Source organism: Caenorhabditis elegans, chromosome I (genome assembly GCF_000002985.6).
Source record: "Caenorhabditis elegans chromosome I".
Lineage (NCBI taxonomy): Eukaryota > Metazoa > Nematoda > Chromadorea > Rhabditida > Rhabditidae > Caenorhabditis > Caenorhabditis elegans.
In genome coordinates, this window is record NC_003279.8 from 12,572,969 (window position 1) to 12,594,115 (window position 21,147).

Genomic DNA, 21,147 nt, shown 5'->3' on the forward strand with positions numbered 1-21,147 from the left:
TTCTCTGGGGCGAAACTATAGATCAGTTCAAAAATTTTGAGATTCGAGACGAGATGAGTTCAACTCTCCACCACGGGAAAATTTTTTTGCAAATTTTTTCGTTCCAAAAAAAAGGAAAAAAAAAAGATCCAGAAAAAAACAAACAAACATTTTTGTCGCAGTCACCGAGGACCTAGGTCACACAAAGCTTCTTATTTTTACGAGCAACACCTGAAACTAAATCAGTCGTAAGGCCCTAGATTTATAACGTTAGTACTCACATAAGTTTCTGGGGCAAACTTTCTTTGCAGGCGACTCTTGTCTGCTCTCTTCCTCATCATCAGCAAGGTAGTCATTAGCAAGATAGTCATAAGCAAACTTGGCAGCCCACACAAGCTATCGGATAAGTGTCAAGAGACATTGGAGTTCAAAAAGTGGCTCTGATAGAGCACATGACCCGGTAGATAGACGAAAAGTTAGTACTAGGGAACCTTAGTTAGTACTAGGGTACCTGTTATGAGGCACAGGGGTCTGGATTTCCTCATTGCAGTTTTGCGCTCCATTGACAATCGTCTGCCGGACAACGCGTGGGAAAGTCGCGTACACCATACGGGCAGGTACATTTTTTTACAACTAAAACCGAGCCGCTACGCGATACGCAACGCGCCGTAAATCTGTTCCAGATATGGCCGAGCCAAAATGGCCTAGTTCGGCAAACTCTTGCATTTTAATTTATGAGGGAATCCCGAAAAAAAAACAAAGTAAATTTAACAAGCACTTTTATATATGTAGTTAGTTTTTGAAGCTAAATACTCCTTACAATTAGTTCCCCAAAACAGTAAGGTTGCCTAGATTACGGTGTACCCCCTGCCGGAAACTGTACCTCCAAAATTGAATCTAAGTAATGTTGAACCATATAACCTATCTCTGTTGTCAGTGGGGCACGAGGAAGACCCCTTCCCTCAACCCCATCGGGAGGCCCCCTATAAACACAAAAAATGACAAATTTCTACAGTGAGTTAGCGAGAAGACTCTCTTATCAGCAAAAAAAAATAAGAACTGAGCAAACCGATAGTAACATTTTCAGGGCGTGGCGGTGACCGTAATCGCGGGAGTCACATGGAAATAACTATGAATTTTCAGATGAGGGTGCCTGGCTCCATGGCAGGCGTGCTCCGTTGCCATGCTACCTCGCCACACACACATACACAAACATCTCAATCGGAAGCTCACTTTTTGAATGCTCTAAGAAGAGGGAGGAAAACGACCGGAACATGAGAAGAAGAAGGGGAAAAGGAATAAAAAGTGGTAGTTGAGAGGGAGTGAAAAAGGGATTATAATTGTGGGGGTGGTGGAAGGGGGTGAGGGTCAAAAATCTTTACTCGGCTGAAAATCCTTACTATTAGCCCCCGTTTTATTCGAAAAATATAGTATTGTAAATAAAAATAAGAACGAGTAGCCACTGCGTCATCACCTATTTGAGTTAGTGCGTCAATGTGATAAAAATAGAAATTATGAGGGAGAGAGAGAGGGTAGTATAACTTTTGAGTCGAGAATGTTGGCGAGAAGAATTGTTATAAAAAAAACTACTAAAAAGTGTTCAAGGAGGAACACTTTTCCATAACTCTGGCCACACCCCAACTTGGCTAGAGTTTTGCCGGTAGTGAATGACCGGTAGGGTGATAAAGGACAGTTCACCTTAGGGGCCGAAAGGGGCCTAGGGTTTTTGGGCCTGCACAAAAGCTTTTGCGGAAGGCATAGCTCAAACCTGTTGAAACTAATAAAATCTTGAAATAAATGAACTTTGTTATCTGAATAATCCAGTGAAAAAGATCAACAAGTATATTGTTAGTTGGATGTAGGTCCATGATCGCGTAAAAATCTAGGTGGCTATAATAAGTTTAGTCTTTCCAACGCTGAACCCCTATCGTATATAATTGCTCAAATTACATGGCTCAAAAAAAATGGAAAAAGAACAAGAAGCCACTACGTCATCACAACATTGTTGCGATAAAACTGGAGGGACATGATGATGTTTCAGGAAACAAAGTATATTGGGTCTAGAATTTTAAATTTTACAGTGCTTAGCTTGTCTGAAAAAGGTGCGGAATTTCTGGGCAAGCGCCTAGAAGTGCGTCACAATTTTTCCCATAAAAAATTCCCGCATTTTTTGTAGATCAAACTGTATTGAGACAGCCTGACACCACGTTCTCGAAAGGTTATTTGGTTTTTAAAAATGTTATACGCTTCAATTTTCACCTAGAAGATCCTCACGTCAGAGCTGAGTCTCTCTAAAAAAAGTGATTCTAATTGTAAGCCTAGCAACCCAGTTTTCTTCCACAAAAAAAAAACGACAATGAATTGTTCTAGAGAATCACCTCACCGTCTGCGTCTCCCTTGGGTGCCCGTAGAGGACGATCACCTGTTTGTATGAGAGGGGCAAACGTGTGTCTTTTCTATTCACCCGTCGTCGCTCTACATGTTTGAATTACTCATCAATGCAATTTTTGATTGAAAAGAGGTACTAGGCGAAGGAAAGTGAGCATTGGTTGTTATTATTAGATTATTAAAGTATGGAAAATGTTAAAAATTTGTCAGTGGAGAGATTTTTTTCGAGAAGGGCTAGAAAAATTATGAGGAAAGTTAAATTACTGATAGCGAAATAAAGATTGAAGAACTACTGGAGAATGAGCACATTTCGACCTTTCAGCCCATTTCCAAAGCCCCTAGAGAAGCATAAAAATCGATTGCCCAGCCGCGTCACACAAGAAAATGACCACCAAAAAGTGTCGTGCCTCAACGTCTTCTGGACTAGAAAAAAGCGAAAAAAAAGATGAGGAAAAATGTGGAGAGATGGGAGAATGAAATGAGGGAAGCGATGGGGGGAAACCGCCGCGGGGGCCCTTCCACGCTTCTTCTCTGCGTCTCTCCAAACGGCGGTCTCTTGAAGTTTTCTTGTTGTCTCTGCCTGACCACACGTTTGCGAACTCCCGGGCCGCCGCTTGAACTTGAATCAGGTAGTTTTCGGAGGGGATGAGAGAACAGGTGGATCAACAAGCGAGGCCATTGGCAGCGCGACGGAAATGGATTTTTTCAAGGTTTGCAAGTTTTGTTTGGAAAATGCAGACGACTTGGCGCGAGGTATTTGAAAAGTGATAAGGTTTTTTTCCCGGAAAATTGGTCACAATTTGCAGAACTGACTCATTATCAGCACATTTTAGTAACGATTTTGCCAAAAACTATGTAAATGCACTTGGAAATGCATATGACGCTTCTTGAAGTTCGTATTGTTTGCTTATTGAAGGTTCTCGTAATTTTTGAGGTCCCCAATGTTCTTTACTGGCCTTAATCAATCTTCTACAACCTGGCTACTCCAAATTGGTCCGCCCTAGGAACCGAACGGTACCTTCCGGTGTCACTGTTTTCCCGCCATTCACAGTGACGAATCTCATCGAAGATTGATGATATCTTTGACAGTTCTCCGAGGCAAACCGGTTTTAAAAACACATTGGAATTACGAAATCGGAGCGTAAAGAGTAGAAGATGAAGGAAACAAGTGAGGAGATTGATATGAGAAAAGGAGAAAACGATTAACAAACGCGCTAATTCTAACACTGGAGACAGGGATTAAGGGTGAGGAGAGAGTTGCTAATTCAAGCAATACTTGGGTAGAAGCCGATAACTGGACGGGAAAATTTTTTTTCATCAACTAGTAAAAAATTGCACAGAATCCTATTTTGGCATTTTTTAAAAACTATTTTTGAATTGCATTTTCTCAAAGGTAACAAACTTTTTCTCATATAGAAAATTTGGGTCAAATTGATTGATCCAATTGGTGGGCGGCAATTGTTGTTAGGCAAATTTTTTTTCGATAAGTTCGGCAAATCGGCATATTGCCGGTTTGCCGATTTGTCGGAAAATTTCAATTCAGACATTGCCGGTTTGCCGATTGTTGGAAATGTTTAGAGGGATTTTTTATAAGACGGCAACACTTAAAACTGTGCCTTTTTGAAATTTTTATCTCGTTATCTTTAGATATTTTCATAGAATTTGTTTGTTTTCAAAATAGCTGTAGAAACATTTGTGGAATTCGTACAATTTTGCCGATTGAAATTGAAATTCTGAAATTACAAAAAAAAAGTGCAAAACCACAATTTGCCAAAAAATTTTTGGCAAGTGCCGGAAATTTTCAATCCCGGCAATGCGCCAATTTGCCGGGAACTTTTAATTTCGGTGATTTGCCAATTTGCCGGAAATTTTAATTCTGGCAATTTGCCGATTTGCTGGAAATCTTCAATTCCGGATATTTGCCGATTTGCTGGAAATTTTCAATTCCGGCAGTTTGCCGATTTGCCGGAAATTTTCAATTCCGGCAATTTGCCGATTTGCCGGTTTTGGGCCCTAGGTCATTGTCAGCTAAAGTCCAAAAAAAAACGAGAGAACGGATTATAACTGGCATAACTAGTATAAGATTATCATAATCTGCTGCCAAATTATATCTAAAAGGTTTTCAACCTAACTCCCACGAAAAAAAGAGTAATTGTTTGCTCCAATATTTGCTTAGAAAATATCTCTTATCACATTTAACAATTTCGCAATCACAGCGGCGAAAACACAAATAAGTGTAAAGATTTCCGAGAACTGAAGTTGCAAAAACGGATAGAAAGCCCGGCCAGGAGGGAAGTGAGGGGGTGAGGCAACTGTTGCCATGAAGAAAATAATGATGAGTCAAGTGATTTTTCGCAGGGACCATTGACAAGCGAGCACAAAGACCGGAACCGGTGCATAATGCTCAGGGTGGTCTTTGTGCTTGAATGTCAATGGTCCCTGAGTTCCAGGTTCCTGTCGGAAGGTGAAGCCCGGGAGCCCCTAACTTTGAGCAAAAATACAGGATAAGCTCTCTGAAAAACAAAGTAGAAAAGCTGTTCTTGTGTTCCGGGCGGGAGAACCAACCGACTAGATAAGCTTTCTATGAAACCATGAAGAGAAGCATTCTGTCAAGAATCTTCGAGTAACTTTTTGTTTATTGAAAAGAGTTCACAGACTTTAAGATGTAAAGATTAAAATAGAGGTAGTGGAAAAATGTAAAGCGAGAATATTAGGTCCAGCGATTATAGAAAAATTACTCTGCAGTACAAGCAGAAACTAAATTGAACTCTTTTACTCCACCAATTCGCCGGGTGCGCGTGCTGATTCGGCGACGGCCGAGTCTGCGATTGACTCGAGATCCGAGAAGGAGTCCGCCATGGCGATTCCTGCAATTTTTGATGAAAACTTTATACTTGAAATGATGAAACTTACTTGGCACGATTTCGTTAGCTTCATCAAGGATCTCATCGGGGATCTGGGGTGGAAGGACCAGTGGGAGACGGAGCTTGAGTGCTGAAATTTAACAAAATTACAGAGGTTCACATACAAAAGCTCACCGAAGAAAATGGAAGTGGTACTTTCCATTTTGTTGCACTTGCTGCAGAACTCTTTCCAGACCTCTCCGGTACGATTGTTGAAGTTCAAGTGGACAATTTTCTGATGTGTCTCGTCAAAGCCCACAAGCACTCTTCTGCGAAGGCGGTGACAGTCCACACCGTACGACTCCTGAGTGTGAGTCACATCATCACAAGGGAAACGGCGACGTTCGAGCCAGGTGAGCTCAAAAGCCTTTCGGCAGATCTCGATATGATTGAAGCTTCTCGGGCGATTGATGTCACAGATGATCTCATCGGTGATGCTTCTCATCAGGTAGCAGATGCCAGCCAGGTACGTGAGGCCATTGTAGTTGAAATAAGTCGCCTGGACTCGGTCAGAGATCAGATGGTAGGTCAGGAATCCCTTAGCTTCCTGGTCGATCGGCTCGAAGTTGAATGAGTCTCCCCCAGCGAGGAAGTTCTCGGCGGCCACTGAAACTGTGATGGCGTTCATAGGGATCACGTAGCCCCTGAGACTGTCATCCTTCAACACAAAATGGATAAGCTCATGACCAAGCTTGTAATCCTCCGCTGGCACGGGAGCCATCGGGTTCTCCGTGCAGTTGAATCCAACAATCTCATGAGCCATCCATCTGGTTGCCGTCTTAAGGATCGGCCAAAAGCGGGGATAACCGAGCACAGGATGTTCCTCGTGAGGCTTCTCGGCGTTGATCATGATGATCTGAGTTTGACTCGCCTTGTTGCTAAGTTCAACGGGCGGCTCGTAGGGAAGAGCATCGGTAGTAGAGCTCCTGTTGCGCAAGGCGTTGAGGCAGAAGATATTGGCGAACATCGAGAAAGGAATAATCACACTTGTGAATGAATGAAAGTTAAAATGATAAACTTATAGAGTGTGTGAGGCGGAGCCAAAGAGGTACCAGGGATACGCGCAGATACGGGTCCATACCCAAGGGAATCCTCATCAGCAGTTTCATAGTTCATAATTGGCGAAATAGTGTGGGAGAGGCCGGAGACAAATGGCGTCTGAGCTTTTGATAAACAAAAGGAGAAGCTAAAAATGACAACGTGATTCAGAAAAAAGACGTGACATTGTGAAAACATCAGTGAAAACCTTTGTTTGGGAAGAGATTTGAGGAATCAAAAATGATATTAACTACAAACTATGAACTAGAAACTATAAACTACAAACAAAACACTTCATTTCAAGCATGGTTCTTGTGTGAAAACAGAACTACTATATATCTTTTTCAGCCTTAGAAAATGCCTGAAATTTCTGAAACGAGAGATTGCCTCAGTGCACGTGGAATCAGAATGCCTTATTTCGGTTTGATCTTCGAAAAATGCGGGAGTTGAGACGCAGACATCTCATCTGATTTTGCATGGTTAAAAGCGTGCTGACGTCACAATTTATTTGAAAAAATATTCCCGCCTTTTTTTCTAGATCAAACTGTAATGAGACAGCCTGACACCACCCTCCAGTGCAATTGCTTCCAAGGAATTTATCAACAATTCATTACAATTAATCAAAATATTCGATATCCACAGGACACTCCAGATCCTCCATTATGCGTGCAACTGACATCGTTCAGAGGCTTCTCGACGTTTTGCGGGCTATACCGAATAGTCAGACAATTTTCACCGCTGAAACCGATCTTTTCAAATTCAATTTCACACTTTTCTTACCCAGCCATCCCATCTAGCATAGCAATATCAATACCAAGAGCTGCTTTGCCTGTTGTGAATCCATCAGACCATTCGAATCCCTGTAAATTGAAAAAGTCTGAATAGTATTAGGTATCGAGACTACACACGTCTATTTCGGAATTGTTTCTTTGGCCATCGACCCAGAAATATATGTTTTGTTGATTTTTGACAGAACCGATGAAGTCTGAAACATGCTTTGTAGGTTGAAGATGGGATGGAAAATACATTAAAAAAAATACAAAATCTCACCGAACATCCACAAGCTCTCCTCGTAACTCGCCACACCGATTAGCTGTGCTCCCAGCCTCAAGCACTCATCCGAGCCTTCAACTCGATTGGTATTCTTCAAAACCCCTTTCATACAAACCGAGACACCATCCGTCCTGTCAAATCTCTTCCAACCATCTCTGCATCCTTGAAAACTCCAAATGTCACTAGTTACCTCCCATGAGTAGGATCCGTTGGCTTCGGAAGGAACGCTGATTTTTACATCTTTATAGGATTTTTCGCAGTTTTCTGATGTAGATATTGTCTGAAAAAGTGTAAAGTTTTACTGAAAACTCCTTTACTCCACCGAAAAAAAAAGGTATGAACTTACCTTGAAATACACAATGTTCCTCTCATCTTTACTGGATTTTTCAACTTTTAGAGATTTAGGTCGTCGAATATAGTCGAATACCGTACATTTTCCTTCAGAAGGGCAGTAGACAAGAATGCAAGTTGAACCATAATAGCAATATGATAGGCATGAGTTTTTATCATCACATGTTGCACCATAAGAAATCCCATCTACTACAGTTCCGTAGATCTCAATCAATTTCACAACTTGGCAGTTGAATATTGGAATAAGTAAAAGTGTAAGAAAGGTGAGAGGATGCATGTGAAAACTGAGAAACTGAGAAAGTCTGCCGAAAAGCTTGTCTGGATACTAAAATTTTGATCGTAAAAGTGTAGCAGTTTGCGTCTCGGTACTAAAACTTTTTGCTCTCTTCAAATTATGGTCCTGAACAGGGAGTTTGTTTTGATTTGTTTTCTTTTTGAAACTTGGTTTTTAGGATTCTTGAACCACCAACCTTTTTCTGACCCCAGATAGTTTTTCTAGATATTAAGCCTTTCCAGATTTCAACCCCTTTTAATTTGGCGCCGGTGTCACCAAATTTTCCTTTTCCATTCTCATTGTGTTCCTTTTTGGAAGGTTTTTCACGACGATTTCTTGTCGCATATAAATCACAATGATTGATGTCAAGAGTTTATCCTCTGTGTTCCTTATCAACCTCCTTATCAACCTTGTCAGTTATCAATTTATTTTAGTCTTACGTTGTTGAAATGTTTTCTTCACTTAAAAGTGAGTTCCGATGTGGTCTGTGAAAGCTGTACACAATCTAGAACTCTGCTCTAAAACTGTAATCCTGAGAAGCTAATAGTTTCTTGGTTCCTTTTTAGATGTGTGATCAATGAAACGTGAGATCTTGCAACATCAAACGAACAGCAAATAATGACCTACTTGCAAAACTTTTCGAAAAGTGCACTTTCTCAGAGATCTGAATTAAATGACGGTAATCTAAACCAAATCAGAAAATTCTTATGATCTGTCCGATTTATTACTTGAAAAGTTAAATTCATTTTTGAAGACTTCTCATCAGACACCTCTCATCGTTTTCCGCATTTGACAAAAGTGATATAACACATTTCAGGCACGGTATGCTGGTCTACTCTCAAATCGAAGATTTACTCATGAAAGCTGTAAGTATAGGGTTTTTTTTCCGTATTTATTTCATATTGTGCTCATTACGAGGACTATGAATTTAGTTGTCAAATGTGAAAAATTAATACATATAAAGCTTTTAGTATCACTGTTTTTTAAGCATTCCTAAATCATCCAAACTGTCATAATAGAAACACGTTCTAGAGGTGATAATAAAATAATTGATTTTTTGGCAATAGTACAAATCTAATTGCGAAACGTTTTTTCGACAGTTTTTATCTGCAAGATGTGATAGCGTGACCGATCAAACTCAAAAATGGGTGCGCGGAACAATTGAACAGATTTTTGAAGTGTTTCTTTCTGATTTTTTGTTCCAGCATTCAAGCTATTTTTTGTGGTGGGAAAAATATTTGTTTAAATTTCATTTGAGAACAATTTGTACATAGTGATCAGGTGTTATGCATTGGATACCACTTCTTCTATTTATTGATTTTTCCCGGCCTATGGAGTTCTGCATGAAAATGATGCCGCCAGAGGATGTTGGCTATACTACTGAAGAACCAATGGGTTTGACTACTTTAACAAGTTTTACCGAAGCAACGACGGAGCCTTTGGTAATTTTGTTTTGATTTAAGTTTCAATAATACAAAAATATTAATCCCAGAGGAGATTGTTTAGACCCAAATGGCTGAAAACTACCAAATTTCGTTATGAGCCGTTTCGATATTCTTTCAAAAAAGGTTATGCCGCGCCGGTTCAAATTTTTGGAAAAAATACATATTTTCGATTAAAATTTGAAATTGTATCAACTTTTAATTGTTTTTTTAGAAAATTTTCATAACGTTCCATCACGCACTTCGTAGGATATGTCGTTTTTTAGTCTTGAAAATACTTATTTATCTTCAGACTACAGTAACAATGAGAGAGAAACCAACTACCCCGGTGGAAGAGGAACCAACTACCCCGGTGGACGAGGAACCAACCACCACAATGGTAGAGGATGGTTGGTTCTTAAAATTTATTTTTCTTATGAACATCAATGCAACAAAAAAGTTTCAGACTGTACTGTATGTAATATTGATGATGTTTTGCTGCCAGAGGATATGGGCATGAAAAAAGTTCCAACTTTAGTTATGTATGTTTGGAACTATGAAAATACTGAGACAATATATGACTATAGGAAAACTAATGACACTGCTGATGGATGCATTCAACAAATAGTTGGTTGCATGTCTCCCGCTCCTTGCAACGAATTTGCATATTTATATGTGAGTTAAATATTATTATCATTGAGCCCATAATTTTCTTAGGCTGATACACCTTCTGTCAACGAGCAGTTAATTAAACACGATTTGACAAATACAGAAGCAATCCTTACGTGTCAAAAAGATGGAACATGGTCGTTGGGAGCAGTGTTAGTTATTCCATATTCTTCCAATTTATTTTAGTAAACAACAAAAGTAAATTATTTCAGAACGGAAATTATGACTTTGTATTGCGCCTACTCATTATGCTGATCATTAAAAACTAGAAACTCGTCAACTATCACTTTCCGAATGGTTTAATTTTGCAAAATGTTATCACCAGAAAATACATATTTTACTCACTCCAGCACACCTGCTCCAAAAGTAATTTTGTCATAAATGTTTTTCTTTCTAAGGTCAAGGATACGTTCAAAAAGGATACGTTCAAAAAGCTCTCACTAGCACCTATCGGCAGAAAATGTTTTTTAATCAACAAACTATCGCGTAATGAATTACCAAAACATTTATTAAAGAGTGCTTATCAAATAAAAATCAAGCGACACAAAAACGGGGCGACAAAAAGCAGAGGCGACAAAAAATTGAAAAAATAATAATTCTCCAAAATTTGGTAAGTAATTGGAGTTCCCACAAGTTTCCCACAAAATAAATATGTATTTTACTTTAACGAATAACGCCATAGCTTGAATTAATCCAACTTATATCCACAAACAAAACCCATGACTCGATCTGCTAGACACACAATTTTCACGGCGAAAGGATGTAGTTGTGTGCTTGAAAACTACCATAGTTTCCTTCCAACTAGCACGAACAAAGGCGATGGAGAGTTGTGAGAAACAAGGCGCCAGTCTAACCGGTGTAGTTTCGGTTGAAGAATTTCAGTGAATATATACCAAGCTCAGTAAGATTTCCAGTAGTTACAAAGCCATTTGGGTTGATGGGGAGCAAAATTGTTCGTCTGAGCCGTACGAATTCATTTGGAGTGATGGATATGCATTTAGCAGTGATGTGCTCGACGTATCAAATGCAGCGTTATCAGTGAATAAGTTTTTTTTTTTTTAATTCTATCTCGTGCCTTGTCCTATTTATTAACACATACATCTTTAAAAATATGATTTTTAGGGATACATGTCTCACAGTATCGAACCAAGCCACAGACGAACTGACTTTACACGAAGTCTCCTGTGATCTAGCAGATCGAGTCATGGGTTTTGTTTGTGGATATAAGTTGGATTAATTCAAGCTATGGCGTTATTCGTTAAAGTAAAATACATATTTATTTTGTGGGAAACTTGTGGGAACTCCAATTACTTACCAAATTTTGGAGAATTATTATTTTTTCAATTTTTTGTCGCCTCTGCTTTTTGTCGCCCCGTTTTTGTGTCGCTTGATTTTTATTTGATCAGTTCTTTCATGTAATTGTCACAGAACGGGAGAATATACGAAGACGCTATATGCCCTCTTGTAACTGATGCTGGGGACTCGTATTCTTGGGATAAAACTTTGGCTCCGCTGGAATACACTTTCAGAGGATGTAAGCAGGACTGGAAGAGATTTGAAAGAGATGATGGCCTGACTATCTGCATGAAGATATTTGGAAGCGAAAATGTGAACCGAGAGATAGCAATCCAAGGATGCGTGGAGCAAGATTCGGTGTTGACAGGGTTAGCTTCAATGAGAGAGTGCAAATGGGTTCATGGTAGGATAGGGCTTAAGACGAGCTTAAGATTGTTAATTTTCAGACGAACTTATGAAACACAACGTTACTGGAAATTTTAGCGGATTTTGGATCGGTGGTCGGAGGAATTGTTCTTCTGAACAACCTGGATGCCTGGTAAAGTCAAGGCATCCTACTACAAACTGGTTTTTATTCAGAATTATCCATGGAACGATGGCTACACCACATCAACTGTTGTTTTGGATGCTTCAACGCTGATCTTAACCCTGGCACAACCACAACCGAAGATTGCTTATCAATTTCCTTCCTGAAAGATTACTCTCCAAAGATGGTCAGTGACTTGGCGTGTGATAGCTTCAGGAGGATGATTGGATATGTTTGTGGCTATAAATTGTAATGAACATTTGATGCTTGTAATCTTAATTTGTTTTTGGTATTAAAAACATTGAATTGTCTCTGTCAACAACAAAAATTAGTTGCAAAAACTTGCAAATATCGATATTTATAGAGAAAAATCACGATGATTCAACATTTTCAGAAAATTTGTTCAATATTAACTTCCCATCAAATTCCTCGGTCTCCTTCCTTCCCACCGCCAATAAAATTTCTTCACGCTCTCCCTGCGCTGTCAGTATAAAATCAGCATTTCTTCCCTTCCAAAAATTTATTTCCCCCAATGACCCGACCACTCCCCTTGCTCCTCCTGTTCCTCTCCACGACTCCATGTTTGGCTATCGACTGCGATTCTGACCTTGGGAAGCACTGCTTCAACTTTTTTCAGATAGCATGCCATTACTACATAACTAATACTAGTCCCACGGATGACATGTGCTCATCAGTTGAGGTTAGAGACTTGGTGTTTTTGTGTAGAAGCTTGTTGAACCATTTTCAGCTCTGTAAACCCTACAATATTGATTGTCCATTTGCGATCCCACCAATAACGTTTAATGCAGTCTGCGATCCTAGCAAACCTAAACCTTCAACAACAACCACTACAACCACCACCCCTACAACTACCACCACCACTCCTACAACAACCACTACCACCCCAACAACCACCACGACCACCCCTACAACCACGACCACCACCCCTACAACTACGACCACCACCCCTACAACTACCACCACCACTCGCTCAACCCCCCTTACGGAAGTTTTTCGAACATCCACCACTACAGAAGCTCCTTTTTTCACCACCACTACCATTGTAACCACTCCTACTACTACAGAATATGATGGACCTATTTAAATCGATTGCTGACTTTTAATGAATATATTCGTTAATGTTTAGTTTTATGATAGCAAACGCTGAAGCTTACTCGACCCGTTCTTTGTTGGCGGCGCGGATCACAGTTTTTCAAGCTTTTGGGACCTTCCGAAAGTCTTGCCGGTAAATTCAATGTTCTGGTTTTCTTAAGACATCAGCTAAGATTTTCTGAGAAATTGACTTTTGGGATTCAGCTTTTGATTCTGAGAGCTCGTTTATTTGGTGTTGAACAGATTTATTTTTGCTAGCTTGTATGTCGCTGTGATGAGGTATGTATGTATATCAGAACTGCTTGAAACAAAGACAAGAAGTAGAAGCACCTTAGATGGCTGTGCATCTGGAAATTCAAAAATCCTGGAGATCCATGTTATTTTTAGCCTCCAGATATTGTCAGGCTTCCAGCATAGCAATGACTCTTTGAAACTGAAGCATGAATATCAGATCTTTGTCAAGAACTCACTGGTGAATGGGAATCTTGCACCGAAACACTAAAAATAGCCTAAAATTCGGAAGTTCGATTATAAAAAAAAAATATTAAAAATCGCAAAAGGTTGTAAACTGTTGGGTATCAACGTGTATTGACCCACGACGTGGCTAAGAAGATCGTACAACGTGAACTCTATGAACTAACCTAATTATTCCTTAGTTTAGTAATGTAATAAACTACTCGTCTTCTCTCCTCGTCTCGCCTTCGAATACATAACATAAACTAAACTCCCTAGAAATGAGACGGCACATATGATTTGCAACCAACCAGTACTGGTGACTGATTGACTCAAAAGTGGGCTGAATCGATGGTTGGTCTTGCAGTGCTCATATTGGAAAAAAAAATCAAATAGCAATATCTGCAGAAATTGAAAAATCGGTCTTTGATTTTTTGTAGATTTTCGATTTTTCTTCCTATTTCCCGCTACCCCTGAGAAAACCCAACTTGCTCTGCGTCTACAGAATAAATTTCAAAAAAACCACTACAAGCAAAAAACTCCAAAATCAAATTCGAAAATTCCTCGATTTAATTTAATTTTTAATTTTTTTTCACAGCCCATTCCCATCGCCAATTCCCGCCGGTCGTAAAAATCGGCAAAAATGTGCATAATTCGATTTGCCCCCGCACTCAATGCACGCTATAAAATCGACCAGCTCTGCCTTTCGGAACCATTTCATGGCTCGGACACTCTTCGCTTTTCTTCTGCTGACGTTTGTGGCATGCTCGGCAGGATGTAACTGTTATAGTCAAAAAGCAGTTTTCTGCTACAATTTCTTCCGTAACACTTGTTTCTATTTTGAAAGAAGGATTCTACCCGGACCGAATCATTGCAGAAGTGTCGAGGTATATTGATTTGACTATGAGTTCGAATAAAAAACTACAACCGCCAATAATTTTTCAGATATGCGAGATCGCATCGAATGTCAAGGCGGTATAACACTGAATTTGCTCCAAGCTGTTTGCCCCGTAAGGTCAAATCCAACTACCACTACAACTGGCAGAACTACACGAAGAACAACTACAACAACTATGACCACTACTACTACTGTAAGACAGTGTCGTGTAACACGCATCGGATCAACCGAATTACCACCACGAGTAGAGAACGCGATTCAATTTCTTGATGATCAATGTTATGAAAAATTGGGCGGCACAGTGGTTATGAAATGGTTTGGCAATCGCGTGCCCCCAGAAGACCATCGCCAATTAAGCAGTTTTTGTCATGTGGTCAATTTGACTAAATATGATGATGACCCAAAATCGAGATATCACAAGGACGACATCGAGTGTGCTTGTGGGACCTCGTCTAATTTATTTTTCTTAAAGGTTTGTTAAGTATTCCTTTTTTACTGCTCAAAGGAATTAACTTCAGTAGGGAAGTCTAGGCACTAGGGCTGACATGTCAGATGTCCGGTTGTTGAAACTCGGAAAATTTTCCGAGTTTGGCCACTCACTTTATTTAGTTATATAGAGTGGCTAAACTCGGAAATTGTCGGCCGCCGTGAAAACCTACACTCGGAAAATTTTCGAATTTCAAAAAACCGGACGCCAGCCCTACTAGGAACTTATTGTAGTACAGAATTATCGGACATCATAACAACACACATGTCTAGGTTTCTCGAAGTTTTCAGTCAAAAGTTTTGGTAAATTGCTAAATATTTCAAAATGTTGACAATGTTCTCATAGTGCGGCTCCATAAAACCCTCACTAGTTTTTTTTTTCAGAAATTCAACGAAGCCGTCGAAAAATACCCATGTGATGACGACGAAACGATTACCAAAGCCCCAACGACTGAACCATCAGATGATCTTTGGTGCTGGCAGCTCCGCTCAAGATCATTCGCATCATCCCCACCCCCACCACGTATGAAGAACGCGATTCAACTTCTTGATGACAAATGTTATGCAAAACTGGGCGGCACAACGGTTATGAAATGGTTTGGCAATGTAGTGACTCCAGAAGGCAAAGTTTGTTTTGTGATCAATCTAACTGATTCAAAGATGAAACTGTACAAGAAAGAGATCGTTTGTGCCTGTGGGAGACAATCCTATGTATTTTTTTTAGAGGTTCGTTCAGCGTTGAATTTTTCTTGCTTGAAGAAACTAGCTTCAATAAAAACTTAGTCTAAGAGAACTTATTGTATGAAAAAATACCGAAATCATCAATCATAAATAACATCAAAAAATTTCTAGAATTTTCAAAAACTCCATATCGAAGGTTTGGTATATCCAAATATTTCAAAAAAATTTGGAAATTTTTTCATAGTGTAGTTTAAAAATTATAAGACCATTTGAGGGACTAATACTCATGAGGGAAAAATACTCATGTAACGACAAGACGACTACCAAATCCACAAGGACTACACCATCAACTACTACTGCAAAACAGTGCTATGTAAGGCGCACAGGTTCATCCGTATCACCACCACGAGAGACGGACGCGATTCCAATGCTTGATGACCAATGTTATGAAAAAATGGGCGGCACAAGTGTTATGGACAGGTTTGGCAATCGCGAGCCTCCAAAATCAGTTTACGAATATTCGGAATTTTGTCTTCTGGTCGATGTAACTCTAAATGGTCCAGCAATGGAAACTTACCAAAGCGACATCGAGTGTGTTTGTGGGATCTCGTCCCTTGAATTTTTCTTAGAGGTTTGTTTTTTTGTTTAAAGGAAGAAGCTTGAGTAGGTTCTTAGTCTAAAAGCACTTGTTGCATAATACATAGTTCAGAATCACCAAAGTCGTATGCCTAGAATTTTAAAAATTTTCATATCAAAGTTTTGGTAATTTCGAGCGTAAAATGTTTTCATAGTATGGAAAATGAAACCCTCACCGGCATTATTTTTTTCAGAAATTCGAAGAAGCCATCAAAAAATACCCATGCGATAACGACGGGGCTACCGAAGCGGCAACCACCAAACCAACAACAACCACTGTAACAACAACAACTGTACCTCCAAAGACAGATCCACCACGGACTGAACCTCCGAAGACAGAACCACCAACGACTGAACCACCAAAGATTGAACCACCACGGACTGAACCACCAAAGACCGAACCACCACCGACTGAACCTCCAAAGACCGAACCACCAAAGACGACACCACCAAAGACAGAACCACCAACGACTGAACCACCAAATATACCTTATTGTTGGCAGCAACAATCAAGATTATTTGCACCATCCCCACCCCCACCACGAGTGAATAACACGATGCCATTGATTGAAGACAAATGCTACGCAAAACTGGGCGACACTCTGGTTATGGCCTGGTTCGGTAATCGGGCGCCCCCGAAAAACTTCACTGAAGTATTGGACTTTTGTACTGTGGCCGCACTAACTTATAATAATGAGTCAGCTGTATTCAGTGTGTTCAAGAAAGACATCCAGTGTAATTGTGACAAATTGTCTTTTTCACGTTTTCTAAAGGTTTGTGGTCACTGGAGATTTAAGCTTGGTGCACGTATTGTAGTCTTTTGCGGCCCGCCAACTTTTGAAGCCCTTGCCTGCATCTTTTTTGTGGCACATTTTAGCCCCAAATCAAGTCGATCCGATTTAATTTTGGTGCTACAGTTTCCGAAAAAAAGGGATGCCGGAAAGAGCTCCCAAAAATTAAGGGGGCTACTTCACCTTTGAAAAACATTTAAGAAACTGTCTGAAGCCATGGAAAAATACCAATGTAATAACGTCTGGACAAGAACTGAAGCACCAGAGACTGTAACTACAAGGACTGAGCCACCAAGGACTGAACCTCCAAGGACTATACCTCCGAGGACTGAAGCTCCAAGGACTGAACCACCACGAACTGAACCACCAAAGACCGAAGCTCCAAGAACTGTGCGGCCAAAGACCGAAGCTCCAATGACTGTACCACCACGGACTGAACCGCCAATGACTGAAGCTCCAAGAACTGAAGTGCCAATGACTGAACCACCAAAGACTGAACCACCAAGGACGGCGCCACCGAGAACTGAAGTATCAATGACTTTACCACCAGAGACTGTACCTCCAAATACTGAAGCTCCAAGGACTGAAGTACCAATGACTGTACCACCACGGACTGAACCACCAAAGACCGAAGCTCCAAGGACTGTGCCGCCAAAGACCGAAGCTCCAATGACTGAAGTACCAATGACTGGACCTTCCAGGACTGAAGTACCAATGACTGAACCACCAAAGACTGAACAACCAAGGACGGCGCCACCAAGAACTGAAGTATCAATGACTTTACCACCAGAGACTGTACCTCCAAAGACTGAAGCTCCAAGGACTGAAGTACCAATGACTGGACCTTCCAGGACTGAAGTACCAATGACTGTAACTCCAGAGACTGGACTTTCAAGCACTGTAACTTCAAAGACTGAACCACCAAAGACTACGACTGAAAAGAGAATAACTCCAAGGACAGAAGTGCCAAAGACGGTTCCTCCGCGGACTGGGCCACCAATGACTGTACCTCCTGGGACTGAAGCACCGACGACTGAAGCACCAATGACTATAACTCCAAGGACTGAACAACTAAGGACTGAACAACTAAGGACTGATCAATCAAAGACTGTAACTCCAAAGACTAAAATTACAGTCTGGCCTACAGACTACAGAGGTCCAATTTGACGTCTTTCTAATTTTCAACAATTTAATAAATATGTATATTCATTTTCAATAAAGCCCATTTAATGAGAACGCAAAAGTACAAGAAATACAGAAGTCAGTGCAATGAGATCGCATCCACGTTGAGAACGTCACTTAGTTGGTCGAAATCGCTGAGATCCTTGTCCTCGGGAGCTTTTAAGATATAATCTTCTTCCTTGCTCTTTTGTACAACGGGCTCTGCAAAAAATGAACATCTTACTAGACTCCTCAAAGTGCTCGGGAGCTCATATCTCAGATTATTTTAAAGATGATTTAAAAAATTTTTTATTGCCAAACAAGATAGAAATACAAATTAGAAGTCTTTACCCGTTGGAAATCAAGATATGTTAGAGCAATTTGGTAATTGTATATTAATCACAGAACTAAAGAGAAACAAAGAACACATATTTTGTAGCTCAACAAGCCACCAAAGCTGATACTGCCATTAACCAAATTTTTAACGACCGTAATTCTGTTCAACATACCTTCTGGAGCAATCCACATGTACTCAAAGTGATCCTTGGCGCACTCAGCACATCCTTTAGTCCATTGCATGCAGTACACAGGATGATAGTTCAGATGCACAATCTGACCATCGGCTTTTCCTACCCAAACTAAAACTCGACAGCCTTCCGTCTCACAATATCTCCCGTATCTCGCGAATTTCTTGAACGCCTTCGTGTCGAAACGACTTTTACTGTTCAAGGGGAACGGTTCGGCTTTCTGGAACTCAAATCGCAGTAGAGTTTGCTCGGTTTGAAGTTTGGCGACCCACTTGCCGGCGGGAGTCGCGTAGTAGCAGACGCCGGCGAGGAACTGATTCCCCGCTTCATCGTTGAAGTAGGCGGCTTGGACTTGTTCGGTGATCTTTTTATATGTGAAGTACCCCTTGATGTTCTTGTACCAGTCCAGAGGCTGGAAGTCATGACAGTTTTGGCCGATCTTGAAGTTTGGCAAAGCCATTGACACGGCGATGTAGTTGGCGGGGATATCGGTGTCTTGGAATTGTTCTAGAAGAACATTTTTGATCATTTCGGTGCATTTCTTATCGGCAATTGGTTCCTGGGAGAGGGTGAACGCAATTCGATCCTTAGAACCTTCAAGCTTCTGGAAGTCCGCCGTCTTCTTGAGGATCTTCGGGATGGTTGGGTAGCGAGCTTCCGGGTAGCCCATCATGATTTTAGAGCGAGTGACCACGCACTCGCGGGTTTTGTTGTAGGCTGCCGTCAGTTTTGACATTTCCTGGAAGTAAAGTTGTTTGAGAAAATAACTACGAAGGATCAAAAAAATAAAAACCAAGAAATAAAACTATGTACAGTCTGAAACTGAATAAAATTATGAAAGCTTGGAGAAAAGATTTCAAAAGTTTCAAATGTTTTTTGGGAGTTGGTATAACTACAAACTACAATAACTACAAACTACAATAACCACAAACTACAAACTACGGCCTGCAAAAATACCAACTGAAAAATTGTACAGAACTTTCTAGCAATAAACGTTGTTAACAAGAATCAAGAAATAAAGTTTGTGTTACAAAACTGCTGAACTGAAACATCTTTGTACTTTGCACACTTATCCAAAAATTCCAAGGTTTCACAATGAGATAAGAAGTGATAGTGCAAAACATAAAGTTACTGCAAAAACTACAAACTACAAATACTACAGAATCCATAAAAAAGTTTAGGTATACCTTTGCAGGAGAAAATAATAAAATCAATTTTTTTGGAAGTTGTTCCATTTCTGCATGAAAGCCAGGCAGACAAATTATAAAAATTATGCAAGAAACTACAAACTACAGTAATTTCAAAAATGTAATCTCTGTAAAAACTAGATAATCACAAAATCACGACAGCAGCAACAAAAAAAGAGGAATCGATGAACCAAATGAGACACCCGGAGGGGTCGGTTGGTAGGGTGGCAGATGTGTCCGGGGTGACCTACCTCTCCACGGAGACAGCGAGAGAGAGAGCACGTATCGAGAGATCAAGATAGAGGGAGTGGGGGGAGGCCAGAGGACCATCATTGTCCTGTCTCACCAACCCATGATTAAACAGAGATTTGCCGCATGTCTCTGTCTCTCTGTCTCTCGCTCTATCTCCTCGAGGAATAGGAAATTTTTTACAGTTTGGTGTAGATTACACGGGCCGAGTTTTCCAGATTTTCGGTGAAATTTGAGCTTTACAGGAGAGTCCAAATTTCAGCCCAAACGTTTAAGGTGCTGAAAATTTCAGTCAAGAATGAGAAAGTCCCTCCTGGAGGCTATTAGCGGATGAGCACATAAAATCTCCTCGATGAGATCGGCTTTTAGATTCTCAAGAGAGTCCAAATCCAGAACACCTGCTCTTTGCAATTAATCAGGCACCACATAGATAATGAATGCGCGAGAGGTGTTGGTTATAGGGCATTTTAATTACAGCAAACTGAGCCAAAGGTGGATGAACATCTGATAGATGGAGGGAGCATCGTAACAAATTTCGGAGTTAGAACCGGACAAAGTTTGAGGTACAGCAAAACTGGTTCTAGATTGTCCAGAACTTCCACAGATCAAACTTCAAAAACCTTGGTACTGTGATCTCTGCCGCCACAAAGATGCCACAATTCTTCCACTGTGACATAATCTGAGGTCGTCTACGGTGACTCAGCTTCTGACTTGCTTTGCTCAATTTTTTCTAGCCAAATATTTTTATTTTATAGATAATTAATTATCTTGAACCCAGATTTTGGTGGTTTAGTCATACTCAAACATCAATCAGATTCCAGACAAAAGAAACCAACAATTTGTATTAAAACATCTCTATAAAATGCCATAGATTTTGGCGGGGTGAACTATAAAAGTGCATCGAGCGGAGGAGGTGATCGAGCACTAATCCGTTGTGTTTTGAACTTGAGTCAAAGAAAATACGAATGAATGTTTATTGGGAAGTGTCTTGTTGCAGAAAAAACATTTCAACGGTTTTAATCCACCAGTATCTTGCGGTGCTGTCCTCTAAATTCAATCCCATGTAT

The 21,147-nt window shown here is 40.3% G+C and overlaps 6 protein-coding genes and 1 pseudogene across 7 annotated transcripts; 4 read left to right on the top strand and 3 right to left on the bottom strand.

Annotated features, from left to right (window-relative positions):
- Window positions 1-4,985: 4,985 nt before the first annotated feature.
- F33E2.10 (DUF4817 domain-containing protein) lies at window positions 4,986-6,258 on the bottom strand. The gene is made up of 3 exons (NM_001136296.2): window positions 5,406-6,258; window positions 5,281-5,361; window positions 4,986-5,234 (listed from the first exon to the last, which is right to left on the bottom strand). The coding sequence occupies exons 1-3, from the start codon at window positions 6,235-6,237 to the stop codon at window positions 5,140-5,142; spliced, it is 1,008 nt and encodes a 335-aa protein (NP_001129768.1). The 5' UTR covers window positions 6,238-6,258; the 3' UTR covers window positions 4,986-5,139.
- A 670-nt stretch (window positions 6,259-6,928) lies between these two features.
- clec-102 (C-type lectin domain-containing protein) lies at window positions 6,929-7,989 on the bottom strand (the record flags this gene model as incomplete). Its single annotated transcript, NM_060787.2, has 5 exons — window positions 6,929-7,046; window positions 7,089-7,168; window positions 7,217-7,293; window positions 7,359-7,641; window positions 7,708-7,989. 5 exons carry the CDS (start codon window positions 7,987-7,989, stop codon window positions 6,929-6,931), a joined length of 840 nt encoding a protein of 279 aa, NP_493188.2.
- Window positions 7,990-8,797: 808 nt separating this feature from the next.
- On the top strand, window positions 8,798-10,465 carry F33E2.4 (DUF281 domain-containing protein). The gene is made up of 7 exons (NM_060788.5): window positions 8,798-8,852; window positions 9,261-9,428; window positions 9,721-9,817; window positions 9,874-9,949; window positions 9,995-10,082; window positions 10,125-10,228; window positions 10,289-10,465. Exons 2-7 carry the CDS (start codon window positions 9,273-9,275, stop codon window positions 10,329-10,331), a joined length of 564 nt encoding a protein of 187 aa, NP_493189.3. The 5' UTR covers window positions 8,798-8,852; window positions 9,261-9,272; the 3' UTR covers window positions 10,332-10,465.
- Window positions 10,466-10,817: 352 nt separating this feature from the next.
- On the top strand, window positions 10,818-12,151 carry F33E2.8 (annotated as a pseudogene). The gene is made up of 5 exons: window positions 10,818-11,122; window positions 11,199-11,289; window positions 11,505-11,775; window positions 11,819-11,910; window positions 11,952-12,151. Coding segments are annotated over exons 1-5 (959 nt in total).
- Window positions 12,152-12,413: 262 nt separating this feature from the next.
- On the top strand, window positions 12,414-13,038 carry F33E2.7 (Chitin-binding type-2 domain-containing protein). Its single transcript, NM_001026275.2, has 2 exons — window positions 12,414-12,598; window positions 12,647-13,038. Exons 1-2 carry the CDS (start codon window positions 12,431-12,433, stop codon window positions 13,001-13,003), a joined length of 525 nt encoding a protein of 174 aa, NP_001021446.1. The 5' UTR covers window positions 12,414-12,430; the 3' UTR covers window positions 13,004-13,038.
- Window positions 13,039-14,273: 1,235 nt separating this feature from the next.
- On the top strand, window positions 14,274-18,123 carry F33E2.6 (DUF3707 domain-containing protein; the record flags this gene model as incomplete). Its single annotated transcript, NM_060789.3, has 6 exons — window positions 14,274-14,351; window positions 14,410-14,834; window positions 15,233-15,574; window positions 15,804-16,160; window positions 16,360-16,938; window positions 17,158-18,123. Exons 2-6 carry the CDS (start codon window positions 14,412-14,414, stop codon window positions 18,121-18,123), a joined length of 2,667 nt encoding a protein of 888 aa, NP_493190.2. The 5' UTR covers window positions 14,274-14,351; window positions 14,410-14,411.
- Window positions 18,124-18,147: 24 nt separating this feature from the next.
- Window positions 18,148-19,383, bottom strand: F33E2.5 (YqaJ domain-containing protein). Its single transcript, NM_060790.5, has 2 exons — window positions 18,627-19,383; window positions 18,148-18,339 (listed from the first exon to the last, which is right to left on the bottom strand). The coding sequence occupies exons 1-2, from the start codon at window positions 19,378-19,380 to the stop codon at window positions 18,218-18,220; spliced, it is 876 nt and encodes a 291-aa protein (NP_493191.1). The 5' UTR covers window positions 19,381-19,383; the 3' UTR covers window positions 18,148-18,217.
- Window positions 19,384-21,147: the final 1,764 nt, after the last annotated feature.